At 41.2% G+C, this 23,141-nt stretch overlaps 1 protein-coding gene across 1 annotated transcript; it reads left to right on the top strand.

Moving 5' to 3' along the window:
- The first annotated feature begins 35 nt into the window (after positions 1 to 35).
- On the top strand, positions 36 to 22,596 carry PLGRKT (plasminogen receptor with a C-terminal lysine). Its single transcript, XM_054986773.1, has 5 exons — positions 36 to 205; positions 1,841 to 1,927; positions 16,713 to 16,843; positions 21,924 to 22,033; positions 22,125 to 22,596. The coding sequence occupies exons 2-5, from the start codon at positions 1,847 to 1,849 to the stop codon at positions 22,244 to 22,246; spliced, it is 444 nt and encodes a 147-aa protein (XP_054842748.1). The 5' UTR covers positions 36 to 205; positions 1,841 to 1,846; the 3' UTR covers positions 22,247 to 22,596.
- The last annotated feature ends 545 nt before the right edge of the window (positions 22,597 to 23,141 follow it).

The following is a 23,141-nucleotide window of genomic DNA, read 5'->3' as shown; positions in this document are numbered from 1 at the left end:
TACAGCAGGAAACGAGGGGGCGTGCGCTGTTCCAGCCTTTTCCCTATTGTGCCCGGAAGTCCTGCTCGTCGGCTGCTTTTCTGGCCAACTAAGAGCCCTCCCGATTTACAACAGGGCACGGAAGGGGGTGGAAGGAAGGACAGCTGCGAACGGAGAACCGAGAAGGTGGTTTGTATCAGTGGGCGTCGGGGGTGGCCTGCAGGAGGTGAGTTGCTAAAGCGTGCGGGCTTGTTGAGAGTCGGGGTGCCTGTAAGGACATGTACGGGTGAGCGAGCGACTAGGAGGCAAGGAAGGGCTTAGTGTGTGTGATTTATGAGGACCGACTGACAAGAGTTGTATAAAGATTTGCGTGAAAACATGGAGAGGCCGGAGTACAGGAGGGACGCCTCAGAAGAGCTAACAATAAATGAATGCTCTGACCTGTGCCATCTTGGCGCACGTTTTGGGGGCCCCGAGTGAGGCGCTGAGGTTGCAGCCTGCCGCTGGCTTGGGAGAAAGGCAAGGGCGTTAGGGGACTGGACTCCCAACCCAGCTCTTAATTGCTTCCCGGGTGGCCAGCAGCCTCTAATGTTCTGGTGAGTTACATGACCGCCACGTCTGCAGGTCTTTGGGGGAATTTTACAGTTATGCCCTCCTCGTCACAATTCTGTGGTGTCACCCTGTGGGTCGGGTCTTGCACTCTAATACAGCAAAAACTTCAGTGGCTGTCATTGCAGGCTGTGGGGGAAAAAACAGCACTTGGCCTTACCCTTTAGTGGAAGCTGGGAACGGCTCCATTCTGTTACTCACATTTGCCTGGCAATCTCCACCACATACTGGAGCCATCTGTGTGTGAAATCCATGTGTAACATAGCTTCTTAACTCTGCCCATGTGTGTGCATTCGCATGAGCATATGCACACACAAACCTTCTTCCTCATCAAAAAGAGTCCAGCAGCACCTTTAAGACTAACCAATTTTATTGTACCATAAGCTTCTGAGAATCACAGTTCTCTTCGTCAGATGACAAACTGTGATTCTCGAAAGCTTATGCTACAATAAAATTGGTTAGTCTTAAAGGTGCTGCTGGACTCTTTTTGATTTTGCTACTACAGACTAACACGGCTAACTCCTCTGGATCTTCTTCCTCATGACACAGTCATACTTCCTATTGCTCTGCTCATATATATATGTCTGTGTTTCTCTGAGCCCCCTCCCCCATCTGGTGTATCCACTAGATACTCTTGTTCCTTAAGAGGTGGTGCTTGTGACAGCACAGTCATGATCTTACCTGTGCCATCTTAGGACAGCTTAAAGTAATCATTTTCCTTTCAGAAAGATGTTCTGTAGGTATTTGCCACTTGAGCATGGAGTGCTCCTATGAATCTTAATCTCTGCACAGTTACCAGAAACGAACGAAGTGGTTCTTCCCTCCTGCTCCAAATAACCTGCAGTTTCAGTACCTTTCCTTCTTAGAAGTTTTTCCTCCTCTTTGGAACTGGGACATAAAACTTCTCCCAGTGTGTTAAAAAGAAAGCAGCAAAGAGGCTCCCTCAACAGCCAGGCTATCCACACCTCTCTTCAGTTTAAAAGCTTGAAGACAGCCTTACTGGCTCTGCATAGGCCTGGCATAAATAAGGTGTCAGGAAAGAAAAGTAGCGTTTCCAACTGTTTGGAGAAGTGTGGGAAGCAATTCTACATTTTTAAAAAGTTGCATCTTTGGAAGGCTGATCTTAATTTTAAATAACAGAACTTGAACTACTGAAGCTTGAATTTTCTGAATGAAAACTAATACTAGGTGAAATATATATTAGGACAATTATGACAAATATGAATATTTACTATTTATTCTACTTGTTTAGGTCAGCATGGGGTTCATCTTTTCAAAGTCAATGAATGAAAATATAAAGAGTCAACAGGAATTCATGCTCATGAACTCTAGACTCCAGGTTGGTTATTTATTGTTTTGGAAGAAAAAATAAAATTAAAAGCATCAGCCCAATCATGACTCCATAGTTGTTGTTTTTTGCACAAGCCGCTCTATTCTATGAGACGTTTCATAAGTTTAGTTATTTCTACGTGGTTATTGCTATACTCGGGGCTTTTTTCCTGCCGGAATGCTCCGGAATGATGTTCCAGCAGTTCTCAAACCTGCCCCCCTCGCTCCTCGCCATTTCAGGCCCAAAACAGCCAGGATCGGGCCCAAATTGGCCTGAAACAGGCTGCTGCTGGGCGTGGGAACACTCCCCCACCTGGCAATGATCCAATCCTGCTGTTTTGGGCCTGATCCTGGCTGTTTCGGACCCAAAATGGCCAAAAAGTGTCTGAAACAGCCAGGATCGGGCCTCTGCTGGGCAGGGGTCTCAATCAATGTTTAATATGGTCAAAGACCAGACAGGTAACAACATACAATCTAATTAAAACATACAGTCAAGGTAAATCATACTATTAAAAATCTATCCATCTAATAAACATGATTTAATTAGATTGTATGTTGTTACCTGTCTGGTCTTTGACCGTATTAAACATTGAATAAGATCTACTGGGCAGGGGAACACTCACCTGCCTGGCAGCGGCCCAATCCTGGCCGTTTTGGGCCCAATACAACCAGGATTGGGCCCGAAATGGCCAGGATTGGGCCTCTGCTGGGCGGGGGAACATTCCCCATCTGGCAGCGGCCCAATCCTGGCTGTTTCGGGCCTGAATTAGGCCCAAAATGGCCGAAAGGGGCCAAAAATGGCAGAAATGGGCCCAAAACAACCAGGATCGGGCCGCTGCTGGGCGGGGGAAAACTCTCTCCTGGCAGCGGCCCAATCCTGGCCAAAATGGACCCAAAATGGCCAGGATTAGGCCCAAATCGGCCTGGGGCAGGGAAGCAAGCGGACTCAAATCGTAAGATCACTCCCGGGGGGAGGGGCCACGCCCTGCACGATGTGGTCCCTTCCCGGAAGTGACGTCATTGCGTGGTCCCGGGAGCGTGCATATGGTACCACTGAGTTCCTCCACCTCTTTTCTCAGAAACAAAAGCCCTGGCTGGGCTTGCCATTTTGATTTTTGTAATACATAATTTCACTTAACTACTACTACAGACCAGTCTTGTTGAGGAGGAATCAGGTGACAGAGAGACGATGGAAGCTGCAAAAACGTAGCAAAAAACTAAAAAAGAGCCCTTATCCCTCCTCTACATGCTGCTAGAAATCTTGATAGTATATAAGAACTAATATAATTTATCCCTGAAAGTAGCTAATCTGTTGTATCCTACATGACTCGGGACTCCCATATTTGATGGATGATTTCCTTCTGTATGTCCTAGTATTCCAACTCTGGTACTCAGACAGCCACTTAGCGTGGCCCATCTGGTATTGATCAGAACTCAGGCCTTTCCCACTGTGGCTCCTGCTCTGTGGAATGGCCTCCTGGAGGAGATCTTTAGGAGGCACTGCAATGCGTGCTTGTTTGCCAGGGCTTTTGAGGAGGTATGAATGGCAGGCATTTTTTAAGGGAGGAAGAGAGGGAGATATTTGAAGTTTGTAATTTTATCTTAATTTTAATACGGAAATATTTTTCAATCATTATTATAATCAGCTTTGAACCGTGTGGATATAGATATTTTAATTTTTAAAAGGTAAAATACAAAATGACGGAAAGAACAGCTTCACCGCTGCCCCCCTCCCATATCAATAAACAACACAGACTTTCTTTTGTCTATGTCGTGTAGTTCATCAGGAGGAATCTGTAGGAGAACTTTAAGTATATTTCTCCTTCATAATAAACTTCACAAAATATGGGCATGATCTTTGTGTGATTTTTCCAACTGGTGTGCACATTTTCTTTCAACATGCAGGCTGGAAAAAGGTTCCAAGTTTGAGTTGCCTGTTGTGAGAGGGGATAGCTTACACAGAGACAGGAATGTTGTAAAAGAAATGACTTGACACTGTAAAGTTTGTGTGCGCTTGTAAAATAATTTTTGAGTTTTTATTACATTGAGTCCTGATCTTCTTCCAAGGAGCTCACAGCATTCCTTTTGGCCTCAACACAGTCTTATCAGGCCAAGTTCAGAGACAGTGACTTGTTCTGAGTCATTCAAAGAGCTTCATGGCTAAGCTGGGATTTGATCATTCCCAAGATTGTTTAGGAGGCTAAAAGAAAAGAATGCTTTTAGTTCCTTGGAGGAAGTGTGGGAGACATGCATAATTAATAAGCTGTTGGATTTGGTCCTGACCAGGGAGATGAGGGGGATGCTGCCAAGAAACAGGTTAGATTTTAGTAGGGCAAACTTTAATAAACTTAGAGATATGATGAGAATTATTCCAAAGACAAGAATGCTGGAAGGGAAAGGAGCGAGAGATGGATGGGTTCTCCTAAAAGCAGAGCTCTTGCAGGTTCAAGCCATCATCATTCTAGCAGGATGGAAACATGGTAGAGGATCTAAGAAGCCAATGTGGATGAACACATCCTCCTCAGCTCTGTGATGAGCTGAGGAGGAAAAAGGAAATTGAGGGAAGGAAATGCACTTATAGAAGAATATCTAAGAGTAGCTAGGCACTGTCGGGCAGCCATCAGAGAGGCCAAAGCTCAGAATGAGCTGAGACTGGCCAGAGGGGCTTGCCACAACGAAAAGACATTATTCAGAAATGTGAGGAGCAAACAGAAGGTAAAAGGGGTGATACCCCCATTGCTGAGTGTAAATGGAGAAAAACTGACAGAGGACAGAGAGAAGGCAGAAAAGCTCAAGGCCTACTTTGCCTCAGTTTTCTCCCTGATGGAGAGAACAGGCCCACCCAGAGATGGTAGTGGGTAAAGCATGGCTTCGGGGCTGCTAGTTGAGAAACACCTCAGGTAAAAATCCCCTGAGCCAGATGAGGTACACCTGAGAGTACTTTAAAAACTTTTCAAAAGAGCTTGTAGACCTCTTGTCAAACATCTCCCAGGCCTCTTGGAGGAGAGGTGATGTGCCGGAAGACTGGAGGACAAATGTCACCCCAGTCTTCAAGAAAGGGAAAAAAGGACAATCCAGGGAACTACAGGCCAGTCAGCCTGACCTCTGTCCTAAGGAAGATACTGAAGCAGATATTAAAGGCATCAGTCTGCAAGTATCTGATGGACAACATGGTGATACAGAGAAGTCAGCATGGATTTGTTCCCAACAGGTCTTGCCAGACCAACCTCATCTCCTTCTGTAACTGAGTGACAAGCTTACTGGATCGTAGGAACGCTGTCAATGTAGTTTATCTGGATTTCACTAAATCTTTTGACAAGGTTCCTCATGATGTTCTGATGGGTAAACTGGAGGACTGTGGACTGGACTCCAGGATGGTTAAATGGATAGGGAACTGGCTGGATAACCACACCCAAAGAGTCGTTGCCAATGTCACCATGTTTGAGTGGAGGGAGGTGTACAGTGGAGTGTCTAGGCCCAATGCTTTTCTGCTTGCAACAAATTTTGTTTTATGGATTAACATTCAGCAGGACGTATTGAACCATCTAAACTAATACAAAACCCCCATATATTTCCACAGCCTTGATATAATTATCACAGACAAGTTGTGTTGCATTTAATATTGGGCCATTATTAATATTGGGCCATTTAATATTGGGGGTGTGAGTGGATTATTCATTAAATTTGCAGATGACATCAAACAGCGAGGAGTATCAAATATCTTTGAATACAAAGATAGAATTCAATGAGTTCAGAACACACTGGAAAGTGAACAGATTTGAGAAAGATGTGATTTAACATGGATAAATGCCAAGTTCTGCACCTGGGAAACAAAAATGCTAAGCATGCATGTTGGATGAGGGATATTCTTTTGGGTATGTGAACAAGGTCTTGGGATATGGGTGGATGGGAAGATAAATATGAGCAGACAGTGTGATACAGCAACAAAAAGGGCAAATGCAATCCTGGGATGTATTAACAAAGCATAACATCCAAATCACACAAAAGCATTGTCCCACTATATACTACATTAGCCAGGCCCCACATGGAGTATTCTGTGTAGTTCTGGAGGCCTCACTTCAAAAGAGGATATAGACAAATTGGAAAAGGTGCAGAGGAGAGCAACCAGGATGGTCAGGGGCCTGGAGACCAAGCCCTATGAGGAAAGACTGGGGGACTTGGGAATGTTCAGTTTGGAGAAGAGGAGGTTGAGGGGAAATGTGATCGCTCTCTTTAAGTATTTAAAAGGCTATCACTTAGGAGATGAAAGGGAGCTGTTTCTGTTGGCAGTGGAGGATAGGACTCAAAATAATGGGTTTAAACTGCAGAAGGGAAGGTACCCGCTGCATGTTAGAAAAAACATCTTCACGTTAAGAGTAATTCAGCAGTGGAGTTGTCTGCCATGGGTTGTGGTGGTTTCCTCCTCATTCAGTCTTCAAGGAGCAGCTGGATGAATACTTCTTGGGGATATTTTAGGCAGTTCCTGATTTGGGTGGGGGGTTGGACTAGACGGTCTGTTAGGCCCCTTCCGTCTCTATGGTTTGTTCTGCCCATAATCATTAGTATCTTTTGAATGGACAAAATGGCTATTGTAGCTGCATCTATCATAGCTGTCGTTGCAGCCTCTGCATGGAAAAATTTATATGTGCTTGTGTGTCAGGTTTAGCTTGGGTACAACCTTATTAGATGAGCTCCACTAAATCTGTCACTTAGCTTAACTTCAAGGAGTTTCCCCATGTAAGACATCCTGAGCTCGTTGCAGGAATGGCGTTCCACAAGTGGTTATAAGAGGCAGAGACTGAAATCAGTGGGAAAAGTAAGATTGCTCATGAGATACAAGAAGGGAGTTTAACCATAACAGCACTGATAAAAGATTTCAGGAGGTGGCAAGTTATTTCATACAGGGCCAGGGAGGGAAGGGGAGCCACTGTAAGAACTGGACTTTTGTCCTAGTTGATATAGCTAGGCTCCACAACAGTGCAGATTAAAATAAGGAACAATTCCTAGTTCATGAAGAATGTTTGCTGGTATGAGGGGAGAAATGGAGGAGGCTGGAGGAGGCCTTCAAACTTTTGCTTAGCTGAACAGTAGGATGCAGGCCATTATAAATCTGAGGGAAAATCTGTTAACAATATGTGTCCATTTTCTGTTGGATGTCTCTTAAATTAAGAGAATATATAACAAAATTGGGATATATAGATACAGATTTGTATCCAGAGAAACACAAGTGAAGTTCTGCTTATATACAAAAAATATTTTCATTATGCGGCTTTTAAAATAATTATTTCAGGAGGCTGGATTTGTTAATCTCTCAAACCTTTCTACTAGGTTTATTGCTGAATATAGTAATGCTGCTAAAAGTAGGATAGAAGGGATGTGCTTATTGGCAGCTTCCTGTTTCCTGACTATCTAATCCCTGTAGTAGTAATTACAATGGTTTTGCACCTACCCGTTAGCTTCATCTGGTGACATTGTGATAACTTTAAGAGTGGGGAATGATGCTTTTTTTGACATCAGGGATGTGTGTATCATATGAAATATAAAATTTCCTCCTTTGAAGAAATAGGAATGCACATTTTCTGTTTGTAATATCCAATAACTGAGTGATCAGTACAAATTTAATACAGTTTAGATAGAAATCTTTATATTAATACATGTCCTCATAACTACTTTGTTATTATTTGATATTGTGCCATAGATTGATAAAAGATTTCGCTTTTCCATGATATCAAGGACAATTCTGCAGAATAAATTTATCAAAAATAAAAGAAATCTGGCTTTAACGGAGCTCAAAAGATCCAGTTTTATTTGTCAAGCAAATTAGTTAGTTTCAGTTAAACTAATCACAGAAGTTTTTATATATATAGAGAGAGAGAGAGGAGCAGTTATACAACTACTGCTACAGTGCCTTTTTCTGTCAGATACCAACAATGATTATGAGGAATAACAAAGTTCAATTATGGTGGTTAAACTTCGGTAGGGGTAACAATAACAATTATGTTCTCTACTCAGAATTAAAACATTGCATTTTGACCTACCTGATAACAAATGCATCTTCTAAATATCACTATAATTAAAAATGTATATAGTTGAGTATTTTTAAAATTTCCCTTTACATTCATGGAGTTTATGACATAGTGTACTCACATTTTCTTTCTCTATGTATATGAGGAGTAGAAAGTCACTGAGATTGATATTGCCATCAGTTGCCATCAGTTGCCATCTGTTTTAATTAATGGTCTGTAATGTTGATTGAATTTTAAATGTTTTAAATTGTTTTTATGGAAATGTGATATTGTGCCTTTTAAATGATGTGATCTGCCCTGAGCCCTCTTGCGGGGAGGGCGGAATAAAAATCTAAAATAATAAATAAATAAAATGATTCCTCATGATTTGATCACTTTTAATATATTTTCTTGTGGCACTCAAGCTTGTAGTAAAGTACTAATAGGAAACAGATAAGCCTACTTCTAGAATCTATTTAATTTTTTAAAACTAATTTATATCAGACATCATGCCCAATCATGGCTTGTGTTAACATAATTTAGTCACCGCCATGAACTGAGCTACCAAACAATTACACAAATAACCATGGTGTTTAATTCTGGTTTGATTTTACTAACTAAGCTTTATCAATTCATTATCACATTAACTTATTGTTGAGCTTCCTTAACTGATATGCTATCATCAGAGCCTCAGGATGCAATCCAAAGCACACTTACTGGGGAGTAAACTCCATTGGATTTGATAAGATGCAATTCCCATTAAACATACATTGAATTGGGCTGTTACCCTTGCAGCTCTCACTTGCTATTCAGTTACTAAAATGACATTCTTGGAATTAAAAATTATTCATAGATATTTTGTGCCTGTGAAGTTGTAGTGTATGCTCAGTAGGATGGTGCAGTCTGGATCTGGGGCTAGGGAAAAAGCCATATTTTTGCCAATATGGCTAAAACCAGCTTTCCAAATCAAATCAGAAAATCCAGGATCTGATCTGGGCACCTGGTGTCAGGGTCTTGGCATCTCCTGCCATACTTTTTTTTTTGGTAAGTGATTTTTATTATTATTATTAATAGCTGGGAAAGTATAGAGTAAGAGGAGTAGGGTTAGGGGAAAGAAAAACATATTGGTTCATTCAAATACATTGCACTGTTCAATCAAAAATGTTTTCTCATTGTCCTTTTTATAGTCCATCAGTCAGCTCATTGTTACAGCTTTTCCATTTATTTCTGCACTGTCCATAAAGGTCTTTAGCTTATCCAGGAATTAAGTTTCTTGGAAGCACTTTTAAATCCAATTGTAGAAGTGGTCCCAAATGTCGTCATATGTCATATTATCTCTATCTTTCAGTAAACTGGATAGCTTATCCATTTCTGCTGTGTTTTTTCTTGTGTTGGGACATCTCTCATTTTCCAGAATTTCGCATATAAAATTCTAGCGGTAGTAATTATATTCAAAATCAAATGTTTTTGGTTTTTATTCACCTGGATCATTATATGGTTCAACAAAAAAAGTTCAGGATTCATCTCCTGCCATACTTCAGGGGCTTGAGAACTCCCTGACCTGAAAGCATAAGAGCCTAGGCCAAGGACTAGACTCTAAAGGATATTGTGCTCTTATGTTAGAGACAGCTGTGGCTGTCTCCTGTGAAAGCATACAGAGGAGGGGGGCTCTACTGAGCTTATCTGCCTGTTTCCTGAGAAGAACAACTGTTGTCATGGACACATAACCTTGGAACTCCTGAACTTCATTCCTGTCAATGAACCTGTAGTGGATTGCTGAACTAGTAGATTATCAATAAAGCTTTAATTTATGCAGTTCTGGACTCATGTAGTGAAGTCATTGAAATCTACCTGGCAGAACCTTACACCTGGATTCAGACCCCTGGATAAATCTAGGTAAATCCTGGAAATTTGGCTTCAGCCTCTGGGCTGGGTTCTTTCTGGGCTGCTTCTGCATTTTTCCAAGAGGGGAGGGGGAGGGGGCAGAGGCAGGAGGGAGGGGAATGAGGCAGGGGGGGAGTAAGTGGACAATCCATGTAGGAGCTCTCCTAGTCTGGCTTCTGTGAGTGACAATGGTTCAGTTAAGCCAAGATTCAACAGTGTTCCCTACTTCAGTTATGTTTGGGCGGAATACTCTGTTTTGATGTTGGTCTCCTTGATTCACTTTGGTTCTGGGGGGATTTCATACATTCTCTTGCTTCAGTTTGGTTCTGTTGGGCTTCCTCCTGCATTTTGTAGTGTGCCTTTGGCTACCGGCAGCCTTGCCCTATGTGTTTCTGCCTGAGAACCTGCTTGGAAATGTTTTCCCCATAGGAAACAATGGAGAGGGGCTGGGGGCACCTTCTTTGGGGCCCATATAATTGGGCCTTGGGCACCAATCTTCCTGAAACTTGGGAGTCCTTTATAGAACACTCAGGAGTAGGTTCCCTGTAAATTTAGTGGATTTTGTTTAAAAAATGCCATCCCCAGCCCCCTAGATAGTTCCCTGATAGTTTTCCCCATAGAGAATAATGGCCGAGTAAATCTGGGATTTTCTGTTCTGTCTTAAATGGATCAAAGAATCTTTCCTGGATTTTTTTTTGAGATCTCTGAAGCCAGGATCTGGATTTTCTGGATGGGGGGGGGGCATACCCCTAATGCTCAGGTTTTGGATTCATTCTCATTGGAACAATAAAAGTGAATCTTTTTAAAAAGGTTTTATTTTTTTAAATAAAAGCAATTCTAAAACTGCCCTAGGCAGTGGAAAGTGACAGGAGGGAGTGGGTTATTCATCAAACAAAAAAACTTTTATCTGTCTGATTCTTAGCAGTGCTGTGTCTATCAATGGTGTGTGTATGGGGGTGGGGGGAGTGTATAGCTTGTTTCTATTCCTCACTACAGTCTATGGTGCTACCTGCTGGTATACCACCTTACACAAACAATACATTTGACCTTGTGCCAAGCAAGCAGTCCCAGGAAGAAAAGTATAGGCAAGCAAGGAGGAGTTAGTGCTTCTTATATTTAATCAAATCAAAGCCCTCTCCATCAGCCAGTTATGTTCCCCGGAGGTCGCTTCGATCAGCCACTAGGAACTTGCTGATGGTCCCTGGCCCCAGGGAGGTCCGCCTGGCTTCTACCAGAGCCAGGGCCTTCTCAGTTCTAGCTCCGACCTGGTGGAACTCTCTGTCTGAGGAAACTAGGGCCCGGCAGGATTTGTTATCTTTCCGCCGGGCCTGCAAGATGGAGATGTTCCACCAGGCATTTGGTGGGGGCTAGGCTGTCCTCTCGCCGGCCATACCACTGAAGACCTTCCACCACCCATGCAGGACAATGCTGTATTTTAATATTTTATACCCGCCAATTTTAATTGTTTTGATATGATGTTTTAATGTTTTTATAATGTTTTTACTGTTTTAAGCTGTTGTTAAACCGCCCTGAGCCCGTCTGACGGGGAGGGCGGTCTAGAAATGTGATTAAATAAATAAATAGCCAAAAATGTGATTGGCATAAATAACAATTTGATAAACCTCTGTGCACAATCCTCTTTGCCAAGGTGTGTATGTGTGTGATTCTGTTGATGTAACTCTCTTAACCCCACTCCCAACTTTCTTGAAATCTAAGCTGGTGCCAGAACACAGGACAAATCCTGATGTTTTGGAATAGTACCAAAAGCTGTTAACTGTTCAGTGTGTATTTGCTATAACAGTGCTATGAGTGGGAGATTTTCAGTTCAGGTTTTGATCAGTAAGGATCTGCATTCAGGTGTTAATTCCGGCTTTTGCATACTATGGATGAAATGGTTTTAAACCATACAAAATCAGTTGACCAGATAGCATGGCAGAACGCAGTCCGGAAGTTGCTTGTACCATAGGCAGTGGAAGAGCCATTGCTCTGCCTGATCTTTATCACAGAGGTTAAGACCATAGAAGGCTCCTGCTTATGCCAGCTGTTCCTAATGTTCAAAATTATTTCCACCAATGCATCATGGATAAAAGGAATGTATTATAAAATGCTTTCTAGGCTTGTATCTTTTGATATTGAATGGTGCGGTATCACTTTCAGGTTTAAGAACAATGGCCATGTAGCATTTTACATTTTTAAAAGTTTGCAAATATTGGGCCTGAATGACCACATGTAGTTGGTAACTTCAGTACTGGAAGCAAAAAGTGTTGTTTATTAGACTTTAAGGTGTTCTTTATTGATCCCTGAGTAATGTCTCATCTTTTTGCTCCTGGTGGAAAACAAAAGTTTTAAAGTATTTCTGTGATTTACATAGATCTAATATCTCACCGTTTAGTAGTGTTCTGTCAAGTTCTGAAGTAAATAGGCATAGCTCCAATATGAACATTTTCATAATGCTGTGTCTTGCGGCTTTATCTTGCCACAGCTTGATCTATGTGGGCAAATACTAATTTTTTTAAATTAGAATTTATTTTGATATTAAGTATAATGCTACAGACAGTAAATCTTATGCTGGAAAAATATATTAAAGGCACTGAGTAAGATTTATGTGCCAAGCTTAACTAAAACTATTTTTTAACTCTATTACAGACAAAACAAATTGGTATTGCCTTGTACTTTTTGCTAGGGCTTTTTAACAAGCTTGTGCTAACAAGTAATATATGAAAGGCATGAGATGAGTTTTATTCCCTTTTATAATTTAAAAGTATCAATATATTACCTTCTTCTACTTAGGATCTAGATAACTATGCTGTACAACTATGACAGTAAATCTAGTTTTGTAGAGCACTAGAGGAAATAAAACCAGATGGAAATCTAGCATTCTTAATTAGAGAAGAGTATGAGGGAAATGACGACTCCATCCGTAGATGAGGCAGTTTATCAAAGTATGAAAAATCATTAAGTACTTTAATAAGATGTCATATAATGGGTCTATGCCGTACTCCGTATAATGGAACATTGTGTGTGGCATTGGGATCTAAGTCTTCTTGCTGTTGCTGTTCAATTGTCAGCATTGCAGTCATGCTGTCTTTGAAAAGAGGAGGTATTCCTTCAATGATCCTTCCTTCCTGCCCTATATTTTACTTGTTATTTTTATGTTTTTGTATGTACATTATAGCTTGGTTTTAATGATGTTTTTGTTTTGTTTTAATGGCAGTCTTGAGCTGCCACATTAAGTAGGGCTCAGATGGCATTGCTTTCAAGACAAGGATGGGCAAATATTTCTACAAAAACTATATAAAATTAGGTATGTATGGGCATATCTGCCTTATACTCTGCCATTTTGGTAGCAGTGTATTGCCCAAGCCAATATCTTTGTTGAAAATCAGCCCTGTTGGCTGCAGCTTGAAAAGCTGAAAGCCTCTTTTAAATTGAACATGAAAAGAAAATGTAGTACATTAACCCTTAGATGAAGATAGACATCATCTCTGCATACTCTATTTCCACTCAATTGACTACTTTTACACACGTCTCATAGTCATTTAAAATCAACATATCTAATTCTCAACATGGCCAAATCTGTGAATAGTTAAATGTGGAGAATGAACTCATGAACAAAGACAGATCTTTATACAAACCTGAAAAAACCCCTAGGTTTGCAGAAAAATCTGAAAACAAAAAAAAAATAAAAAATACATTGGGGTGTTAAAAAACCTCAAAATAGTAGCAGTACCTGTGGCTTTAAAAAATGAATGCACTCTCAGTGGCCACTTATAGGTGTTGCTAGGCAACCACAAAAGTATGGCAAGCCTTCAAGGTTTGGTTTCTGTCAGTAAAAGGCAGTGGGAAGGGAAGGGCCATTTCCAGGGCTATTTGGGTCTTTGAGGGAGAACTCATTGGGGCCAGGCCCGGAAGCTGCCGCTGGATTACTTGATACCATGTGATATAAATGAGTCACCCAGGACTGGCTGTTTGCTACTGTTCAATAGCAGTCACCCCACGAAGGCCAGTGTTGTGTTGTAGTAGTGTTTTAAACTAAGATCTGGAAGACCCAAGTTTGTCACCGCTCTGCTGCTACATATTCTCATAAGGCAGTTGGAGGGATAAAATGAAAGAGAGGGGCCTCATCATGATGAAAAGCAGTTAATAAATATAGCTGAAGATGGGGGACAGATGATAAGTAGTTTGGTTGATGGGTGAGAAGGAGTGAAGTAAGCAATGAAAGTTGAGATATGGGGCTGCTCGGATGGGGGAAAGAAGAAATTGTGTGGGGAGGGAGGCACGAAAGAAAGGGCCACATACAAGCATTTGTGGGTTTTCTACTGCATAACTGGGCTTGTCCCGGCAGCTGGCACTGTGCAACTGGGCCATAGTTTCCCGAGGTAGAGACTGCTGGGGGGGGAATGAGAGAAAGCTGAAGATGGGAGGCAGATGAAGGAAGATTGGCTGGTGGGTAGGAAGGAAAGAAGGAAGCAGAAAAAGTCATAGGCTGTGAGGGCTTTCAGAGAAAGGAAAAAGGAAATGGTATGGAGAGGACAATGAGATGCTTCCAAGTCTTTTTATGTCCCCCACTTGTCATCTTTAATTACATGAAAAGCAACAGTAGTAGTGTGTCTCTAAAAAATGGAACTGCTAACATTCTAACCCAACTTGCCAACACCCACCCAGGATTCTTTTGACCTGCCCTATATCGGTTCGGCTCGTGAGATCTATTCCTTTTTATCCTGATAACTAAGTGCCTCCTCCCTTGAGAGGCAGTATGTTCCTGGATAGTTGATGCAAATAGGAAGGTGGCTGCGTCTGTATCTGCTTGGAAGCTTCCTAGAAGCAATTGTCTGGTCACTGTTGGAAATAGAGACAACTGACTTTCTTAAGGTGGGACACTAAATATGGGAAGAAGTCAGTCTAAGGCTCTGAACCAAACACCAACTACCACTCATTCGATTCAAGATTTTCTTCTGGAAAATCTGTTTCACAGAAGAGAAACTGGTAAAGCTGAGAGAAGAGTAACTTGGCCCATGCTACAGGCTGAGGTAGGAGTCTTAGTCCTAAATACCAGTTAGTTGTTTGATCAAAATTTTCAGCAATGCTACGCTATGTCATCTCCTGGATTCCTTCTCCCTGGTCCCCCAAACTTCTCAGGAAAAACAAATTCAAGAAAGATTACATAACAGTTGGGCAAGTTGTGGCTGTAGTGATGGAATGGTTCAGGAGGATGCTTTTATAAGGGTATAGGAGTTTAGTCTCTTGAACTTTGTATGTATTACCTTGTTTTTGTAATCCATTTTCTACATTGTTAATGGCATGGCATGTTTTAGACTCTTTTTGGCTGCATTGTGTTCTGACTTTGTAATCCTAGTCCTAAAGCATTGTTCATTAGATGTCTTCTGTCTTGTTCGTATATTTTATAACCCAGCTTGAGTCTCAGCAAGAAAAGCAAGCTATAAATGAAGTAAATAAGATATTGCTTTTTCACACAATGCTCTAATTAATGGAATTCATTGCCACAAGATATAGTAATGACACTTATCTTGGAGGACTTCTTAAACAGGTTAAATATATTTATGAAGGATATACCTATAAGCCATTATTTGTTATGAAGTTAAAAGTTTCCTCCGTGTTGTACTCTAAATATCAGGAGCTAGGGACAAACAGGAATCTCTACCATCTTCACAGACTGTGATGAAACCAACCTGAACTGCTGTCCTGCAATAAAACCCTGAGTAATTGGTGTCTAAGAGTTACTGAAATATAAACTGAGCTGAAGTGATTACTTTGGTTATATTACCCTCTTCATAAAGCACATGAGCACTCTTAAAATGGCTGTAGAGTTCTACTTACTCTCCAGCCTCTCCGTTATATATACTGTTATTCATACTGTATTACCATGGGCTGTAATATGTTTATGCTGTTATTGTCTTTCCTTTTTTTACAGGTTAGATAATCACCTGTGGCGTTGTCTACATGAAAGCATATTAGATTTCTTACTTTGTTCAAACACCTTTTATACTTTACAGACTTGCTTTCCACCCCCATATTACCAAACATGTAAAAGAAAAATAGATCATTACAATGATGATCCACATTCTTATAATCACTACTTGACCCCTTATCAAATATTGAACTAAGTGATGGATATCATTGTTTGGTTTATAATTAGAGATGGGCATGAACCAAAATTCATGATGAACCAGGCTGGTTCGTGGTTCACGAACCAGCGGTTCATCAGATCCCATTTCTGACAAGCCGCCACGAACTTTAGGCTGGTTTGTTTCGTTCGTTTTTTGGTTCATCATTGCAGACAGCCTGGTGCTGATCAATCAGTTTCCTAGGCAACAGGTGATGGACTTCCTGAAAACCTTCTGTTGACCCAGAAGTGACTTTCTGCTGGCCCAGGACTGACATTTTCACAAACAAAACGAACCGGTTCACAAACTGGGGGGCAGGTTTGTGAAAGTTCATGGTTCGTGGTTTGTGAAATTTGACAAACCACATGGTTCGTTTTTTTCTGGTTCGTGCCCATCTCTACTCATAATGCAGATTGTATGTGTTGTTATGTTTATGCAAGTCATTTGTCAGCCAGTGTATAAAGTGCTGCCTTAGAAATTATAGTAGCTGAAGTATTAATGGCTAGTTGTGAAAAGTAAACTAACTGCAATTATTATTTATATCTATTATCATATTAACTGAGATTTCTATTGTCTAGATTTGCTAATGAAGCCATTGTGATGATAACTGATGCTTGCAAAACCGAGACTGAGAGTGACAGTAAACTTGTTTTGCTATAGGATGTGCTAGCTGATTGAAAGAGTTTGAAAAGTCTGAACTTTCATTGTAGATAAGAACATATTTGTAGGAAAGATATTCAAATGTACAAATAAATTATTTGTTTTCTCTCTTTATATGCAGCTGGAAAGGCAACTTCTGATGCAAAATCAAATGCGAGAGAGGCAGATGGCTATGCAAATTGCTTGGGCAAGAGAATTCCTCAAGTATTTTGGGACATTTTTTGGCCTTGCAGCTGTGGGTCTTACAGCTGGGTATGCAATTTTTTATTTATGTAAATAAGATACAGTATTTTAACTATACTTTTTGCTTTATGTGTTCCAACTTCTGTTTTCAGAGAAGCCTTACATTAACTAACAAACTGGCTCACTGGGTGTGTAATTTGTGTTCCAGCGATTGAGTGGTATGGAGTGAAGGTACTCAACTGTAAAAAGTTGGATTTTGTTATGTCCAGCTATTTAAAAGTTTTACAAAATAGCATTATGGTAGTTGTATCACTTGGCACTAGTAATAACTGCAATACTATACAATGGGTGGATCTCTTTCTACCTTTCATATTATTGAAAAATGTATGTGCTAGGTGGAAATTGCAGCCACTGGCCGCTACTATCTGTTAAGAATGCTTTGCATTTTGAGCATGGAGAATATAAGAATCTCATGGAAGAAATGACTAGTCACTTCATATTTATTGTTTAAATTTATAATTTAGAAACCGTGCCATTTCTATAATATATAGCATAGTATAATCCCAATTAATAACTAACCAAAAAATAGAGCTTGCAACTGTTCACAAGATCTTTTAAATTATTTATTAGCGCAAAAACATAAATAAAAATAAAAAAGTAAACAGCTGAATTTAGTTGAAAGTAGTTATGAACTTACGATGTACAAAAGAAATAAACATATAGTCTCTGTCCTTTGAGTGTAACCTCAAACCTAGTTCAACTATATAGGCTTCAAGTGTAGATCTCACCAATGAATGTTCCTTATGTGGGGGGTGTACTTCGATCTAAAGCTGTATTTAATATTTCATTAAAATCTCCTCCCACTAACAAATAATCATATCTAAGATCTACTAAGTTACTGAAACTTCGTTGAAACATATCTGGAGAATCCACATTTGGGATGTATACATAACAGAATCAAACTTTTCACTACTAAAATAATAAAGCGACCCTTTGGGCATGTTATTATTTCTTGAATCTGAAAAGACACATTTATGTATTAATATAGCCACGCCCTTAGACTGAGTAGATGTATCTTTAACATGTATCTCTACACAACTTGTTATATCATTTGCCATTATATGAGTTTCATGTAAAAAAAGCCATGTCAGCATTAAGAATTTTCAATTTGGAGACAACCTATTTGCATGTGGTAGCATCTCTCATGCCCTTAACATTCCCTGATACCATGTTGAACATAAACCCATAAAAATAATATATCTGTTCTGCTTCAGGCAGAGGCTGGCGTACATAGAGTTAACTCAGGCTGATAACGGGGCTGGTTATCAGAGGCAGAATGCCAGCGTTTAATAAGCAGAGTCCACAAATTGTACAGAATTGTCTAAGCAGACCAGAGGCAGTTGAAAAGTCCATTGGACAGCAGTCAGAGAGCCAAGCTGCAAGACTTGGATGCCTACATTTCCCATCAAAACTTGAGGGGAGCTGACAAGTGTCCAACCTGTGCCTTTTGTCACTTGTAGTTCCGCTCTGAGAAGCAAGTCTGATAGAGCAGCAGCAGGTCAGTGTCTAAGGGAACATGTTGAAGCCATGCTGAAGGGCTCCTCCCCCATACTTTGAGCTTTATGTCATGCCTGTGACAGCTGCCTTACATATCCTCTGGTGATGTTTCTCTTTCCTCTGCAATTGATTGCCGGTGCTGAGCTTTGAGGCATACTGATCTGCATTGGGACTGTAACTCCCCTCTACACCTGTGCTAATGTTGCTCTTGCTGACCTGGGGATCCTGGAGGAAATGGGGCAGCTGGCTGTCCCTGAACTGTCAACTGTCAACTCCAGGCAGGGGTATGGAACACACAACGCATAGGCTCCTAACTGGCTGGCAGCTGATAGGCAGGGAATCCTGCTGTTCCTCATAAGAGTCAGAGCTGTCTCCATGACAATATTCAACCAATTAATCTCTTTCCTTATGACTGAATAAATGCAAGATATCACATATAGAACCTTATTATAAGTAAAGTACTTATCAAAAATAGCAGAAAAGTGCATATGGCAAAAAAATTACTAATTTAACCAAAATAAGTATAAATCAGTATAAATCAAAATAACTGTAAATCAGCCATCAACTTCCCACCACAAAAGTTCCCACTCCGTACCAAAAGTGAATGAAAAAAATAGGGGAAAAATAATAAAAACCAAATAAAAATCACTGCTCCAGGATAAGATGCAAGAAATCTCCACAATACCGACCTCTCCCCTCTTTATAGTTATATAGATATAATTATTTATGGACTATGTATCTGTCTAGAACTTAGAGATGTTTAGGGAAAGAAAAAAAGATAGACCCGTACACATGTGCACACAGCAAAAGCCAAATAATTATCTCTAGATTGACGTTATGCCCAGATCCCAGTCATAACATGAAGAAAATAACTTTTTTTAGAAAAAAGTGGAGGATTGAGAGGAGGTTTCCTGTTTCCAGATTCATTTGTATCTATCAGGATTCATCCCGGGCATTGCTGTGCCAGACGCTGGGGTGCCTGACTCTGGGGTGTTGTCCAGGATACTGCGGGGTCCCACTTTGTGGAAGGAGGGGAGGTATACCTCACCCTTACTCCCTCTCAGTCCACTTGCAGCAGGCCTGTTCAACCTGACCCTGCTCCTGCTCCCACCTTCCTCCTTCCACTCCTTCACTGACCTTCCTTTCCCTCCTTGCTCGCTCATACTCCTTGCCAACCAACCTCCAACAACTCCTACACAACCCACCACGGTCTCTCTCCTAAGCCAGCCTTTATAGAGTTTCCTCCAACTCCCCCTCCCTCGTCATTCCTCCCAGGCTCCCAGGCACTCCTGATGCTGTCCAGCTGTGCATGCCCTCAGGTGTTTCTTCCCTCACCCTAGTTTCTCCTTGCCTACCTCTCTTCTCTTGCAGGGCAGGGCTGGATGTATCCCAGCTGGGGCTTTCCTCAGGTGTACCTCCTTTCTCTCTTCCCTGCAAGACAGGGCTGGCAGGGCCCTTCCAGGCGATGTGGTGTCTCTGCTCACGAGGTGCTGTGCCGGTCTCCCAGGGTCCAGCCAGCTCTCCCAGGTGGCTGTTGCTGCTGGTTCCTCCTAGGGCTTGTGCAGGGGCTTCCAGTATCTCCATCCCGGTGTTGGAGTCTCTGGCAGGCTTGTGTGCCTCTTGCCCTTTGGGGCAGGGTTGGGCAGCGCACACCTGGCTAGTTTTCCCCCCTTGCTCCTTTTCCCCTCCCCTTGCTGCTGTCTGGAGCTGAACCCCTTCCCTGGGGCTTCCTGTGCCTGCAGTCGGGGTTCCGTCGGCCTTCAGGTAAGGGGTCTGTGGCAAGTCCATGGTGCGTGGAGTGCTCAAGCCTGGACAGTTTATGTATAATTGCTTTTATATTTCTTCAAACAGTCAGCACAAACACATTAATTTTTTTAAACCGATAAGCTTCGGCTGCCTTAGGGTTGTAAAACTTCTTAATTTGATCTAGGTACTGGACACAAAAGATGGCAAGTTACTTGATATAGTATCACAGCTCCAACTCTCTTGCAAGAGCTTTGCTTTTATGAATTGATGATGTAATATTGACACTTTTTTATTATAATTTTGATAAAGCATAATCCGCTCTTTATTAGGACCCAAATGCAGTCTTGTTTCTCTCTTGCCAAATGTAAAAGGTGATCTCTCACCCCCATTCATAGAAACTGAACAATGATAGGAACTGGTTTGTTTACACTGCCTGGTGCCCGAGGAATCCTGTAGGCTCGTTCAGTCTGCAACTGATAATCAGCAGAAAGCTGCAGAACCTCACAGAGTAATTCTCCATGAGTTCAATCAGCTTCTGTCCTGTCTTTTCAGACTCTTCTGATAACCAAAGAACATGAATATTTAAACGCTGGACATAAATCTCTAGATGAGAAATTCAGTTAGAGAGAACATTATGTAAAGCTGAGACAGCTGTCTCATTACTGATGGTTCAGTCTTCCAAGGCAACAATTTATTTATTTATTTTATTCAATTTATACCCCATCCTCCCCACAGATGGGCTCAGGGCGGCTAATGACATTAAAAAATACATTAAAATCACAAAAACATAAAATCAACAATTTTTTAAAAATCATTAAAATAGTCCCAATATTGGGAGTCTGTATATGGGCATAGCAGATGGCTGAGGGCAGCCCCAGAAGAAGTGGTGGTCTTAGATGGAAGAAGGAGGACACCCGCTGGCACTCAGCTGAAGGCCTGGTGGAACATCTCCGTTTTACAGGCCCTAGATCCCGCAGGGCCCGGATCTCCAGCGGGAGAGCGTTCCACCAGGCTGGCGCCAGGGCAGAAAAAGCCCTGGCCTTGGTTGAGGCCAGACGGATGTCCTTTGGGCCAGGGACCACCAGGAGTTGCTTGTCTGCAGAGCGCAACACCCTGCAGGGGACGTAATGGAAAAGGCGGTCCCACAATTTTAGTCTCCATTTGTTGAAGTCGTATACCAATAGCCTCAATTGACTCAAGCAGTTGTTGAATTGACTCACGAATTGCCATATCATTAGCAGAAAGTTATTTTAGTTGCTCAAACTGTTTTTCCAGCTGAGTCCCCATATTTTTCAACAGAGAAATTACTTCTCTCTCAGCTTCTGCACCAGCTCCAGGGGAGGAAGAAGGGGCCATCTTTGTATCTTTCCCCTTACGGCTCATAGTTGAAAGTTATAGGCCCACTTATCTCAAGTTGAAAGCAAGAGAGAATACAAACAGTAAATAAGGCAAATTACCGGTGCATCAAAGAAGGCAGGTCCAAATCAATGTATAATACACAAAAAAGGTAGGAGTTGCACAAAGTTGCTTCTGATTACTCTGCCATTTTCACTGGAAGTCCAAGAAAAAATCAACTGTTCACAATATCTAATAGTGAATGTGATAACACTAAAAACAGATCACAAAAGTATAGATAAAAAAAACTTTGAAATGGCTTGGAATATCAACATAAAAGTGTGTGTTATCAACTGAGTCACAACAAATAAACTGACAGTTTTAATGGCAATAATATATATGTATAGTCACTGCATACTTACTACAAATAATCTTAACATAGTATCTAACGTGCTGATTTTATTTTTGTCTAACATTTGGGGGGATATTTATTTGTAATTTTTAAAAATAGGGCTATTAAAAAGAAGAAGCCTGGACTTTTCCTTCCAATGGTTCCTTTAAGCTTTATACTTGCCTACCAGTATGATATGGGTTATGGATCACTTCTTCAAAGAATGAAAGGTAAATAATAGTCCATAAACAATACATACATAATATCAATTTGTCAAATAATAATGACAGCTTTTTATGTACGTGTCATTTTTCCCCCAAGGTGAAGCAGAGAACATACTCGACACAGATTGTACAATGCTAGAAATGCCAAAAGGACCGCTCACTTTTGAAGGCATTGAAAAAGCCAGAAGAGCACAGAGCAAGTTTTTTATTGAGAGATAATTTGCTCACACAGCAGTGCTACAGAGAAAAAGATGTATATTTGTAAATCATGTTGCTGACTTAAATGCTATGGTCCAGCAGAGCGTGCATGGAGCCCCTTCAAAAGAGCTAAAAATCAGCAGGGGACAACTGACTCTGGCCACTCTCCCCCTTACCCCCTCCCCTGCAGCCGAGTAGGTAGAGAGTTTACTTTTTGATAGAGTCCTGGCTGGTACCTCTAGTGTTCGGATCAGAGGGATTACTGTGCAATAGAACCCTAGCTGGACCTGAGTGAAAAAGTTTTTGAATTATTGGAATTGTCAGAATACAATGTGCGAAATGGAAATAAAACTGATTGGTTTTTTTCATCATTTTTGCCTTTTTGTTTTCTGTAATAGGTGCTACAGAACATTTTCCTGAACTTGTAAATGTCATAAATGCCTTGCTTTCAGTGCATGTATTGTAGTGGTTCTTAAATTGTTGATTCTTGTGAGGACTGTGGGAGCACATGGAGAGGAGAATACGAAGTACTGAAAAGATCCTGCAGCAGGTGGTGCCTTTCTCCCCTGCAGCCAGTGCTTGGGTAAACTGATCATCCTCCAGTAATAGATGTCCTCAAATCCATTTTAGACTTGTGTGGGTCCCCGAATTCTTAAGCCCTCTACACTGGCCCTTCTGTGTTGGCTCAGCAAGTGGAGAGTGGGAGCAGGCATTTTTGGAAGGCACCATACCCATTAAGTATGACTGATTCCTGCATGTTTACGTGCATCATGGATGATGGGTCCTATATTAAAGGCCCTAAACGAATAAGTTTAGAAGGGGTGGGAAGTTCATATTTGAGTAAATGATGGGCAGGGTTTGAGAAGCAGGTTTAGAAATTATGGGTTAGATTGAGCAATGCATGAGTGAAAAGGAA

This window comes from Eublepharis macularius, chromosome 8 (genome assembly GCF_028583425.1).
Source record: "Eublepharis macularius isolate TG4126 chromosome 8, MPM_Emac_v1.0, whole genome shotgun sequence".
NCBI lineage: Eukaryota > Metazoa > Chordata > Lepidosauria > Squamata > Eublepharidae > Eublepharis > Eublepharis macularius.
The sequence above is the reverse complement of the archived record's forward strand: the minus strand, read 5'-3'. Positions and strand labels throughout refer to the sequence as shown.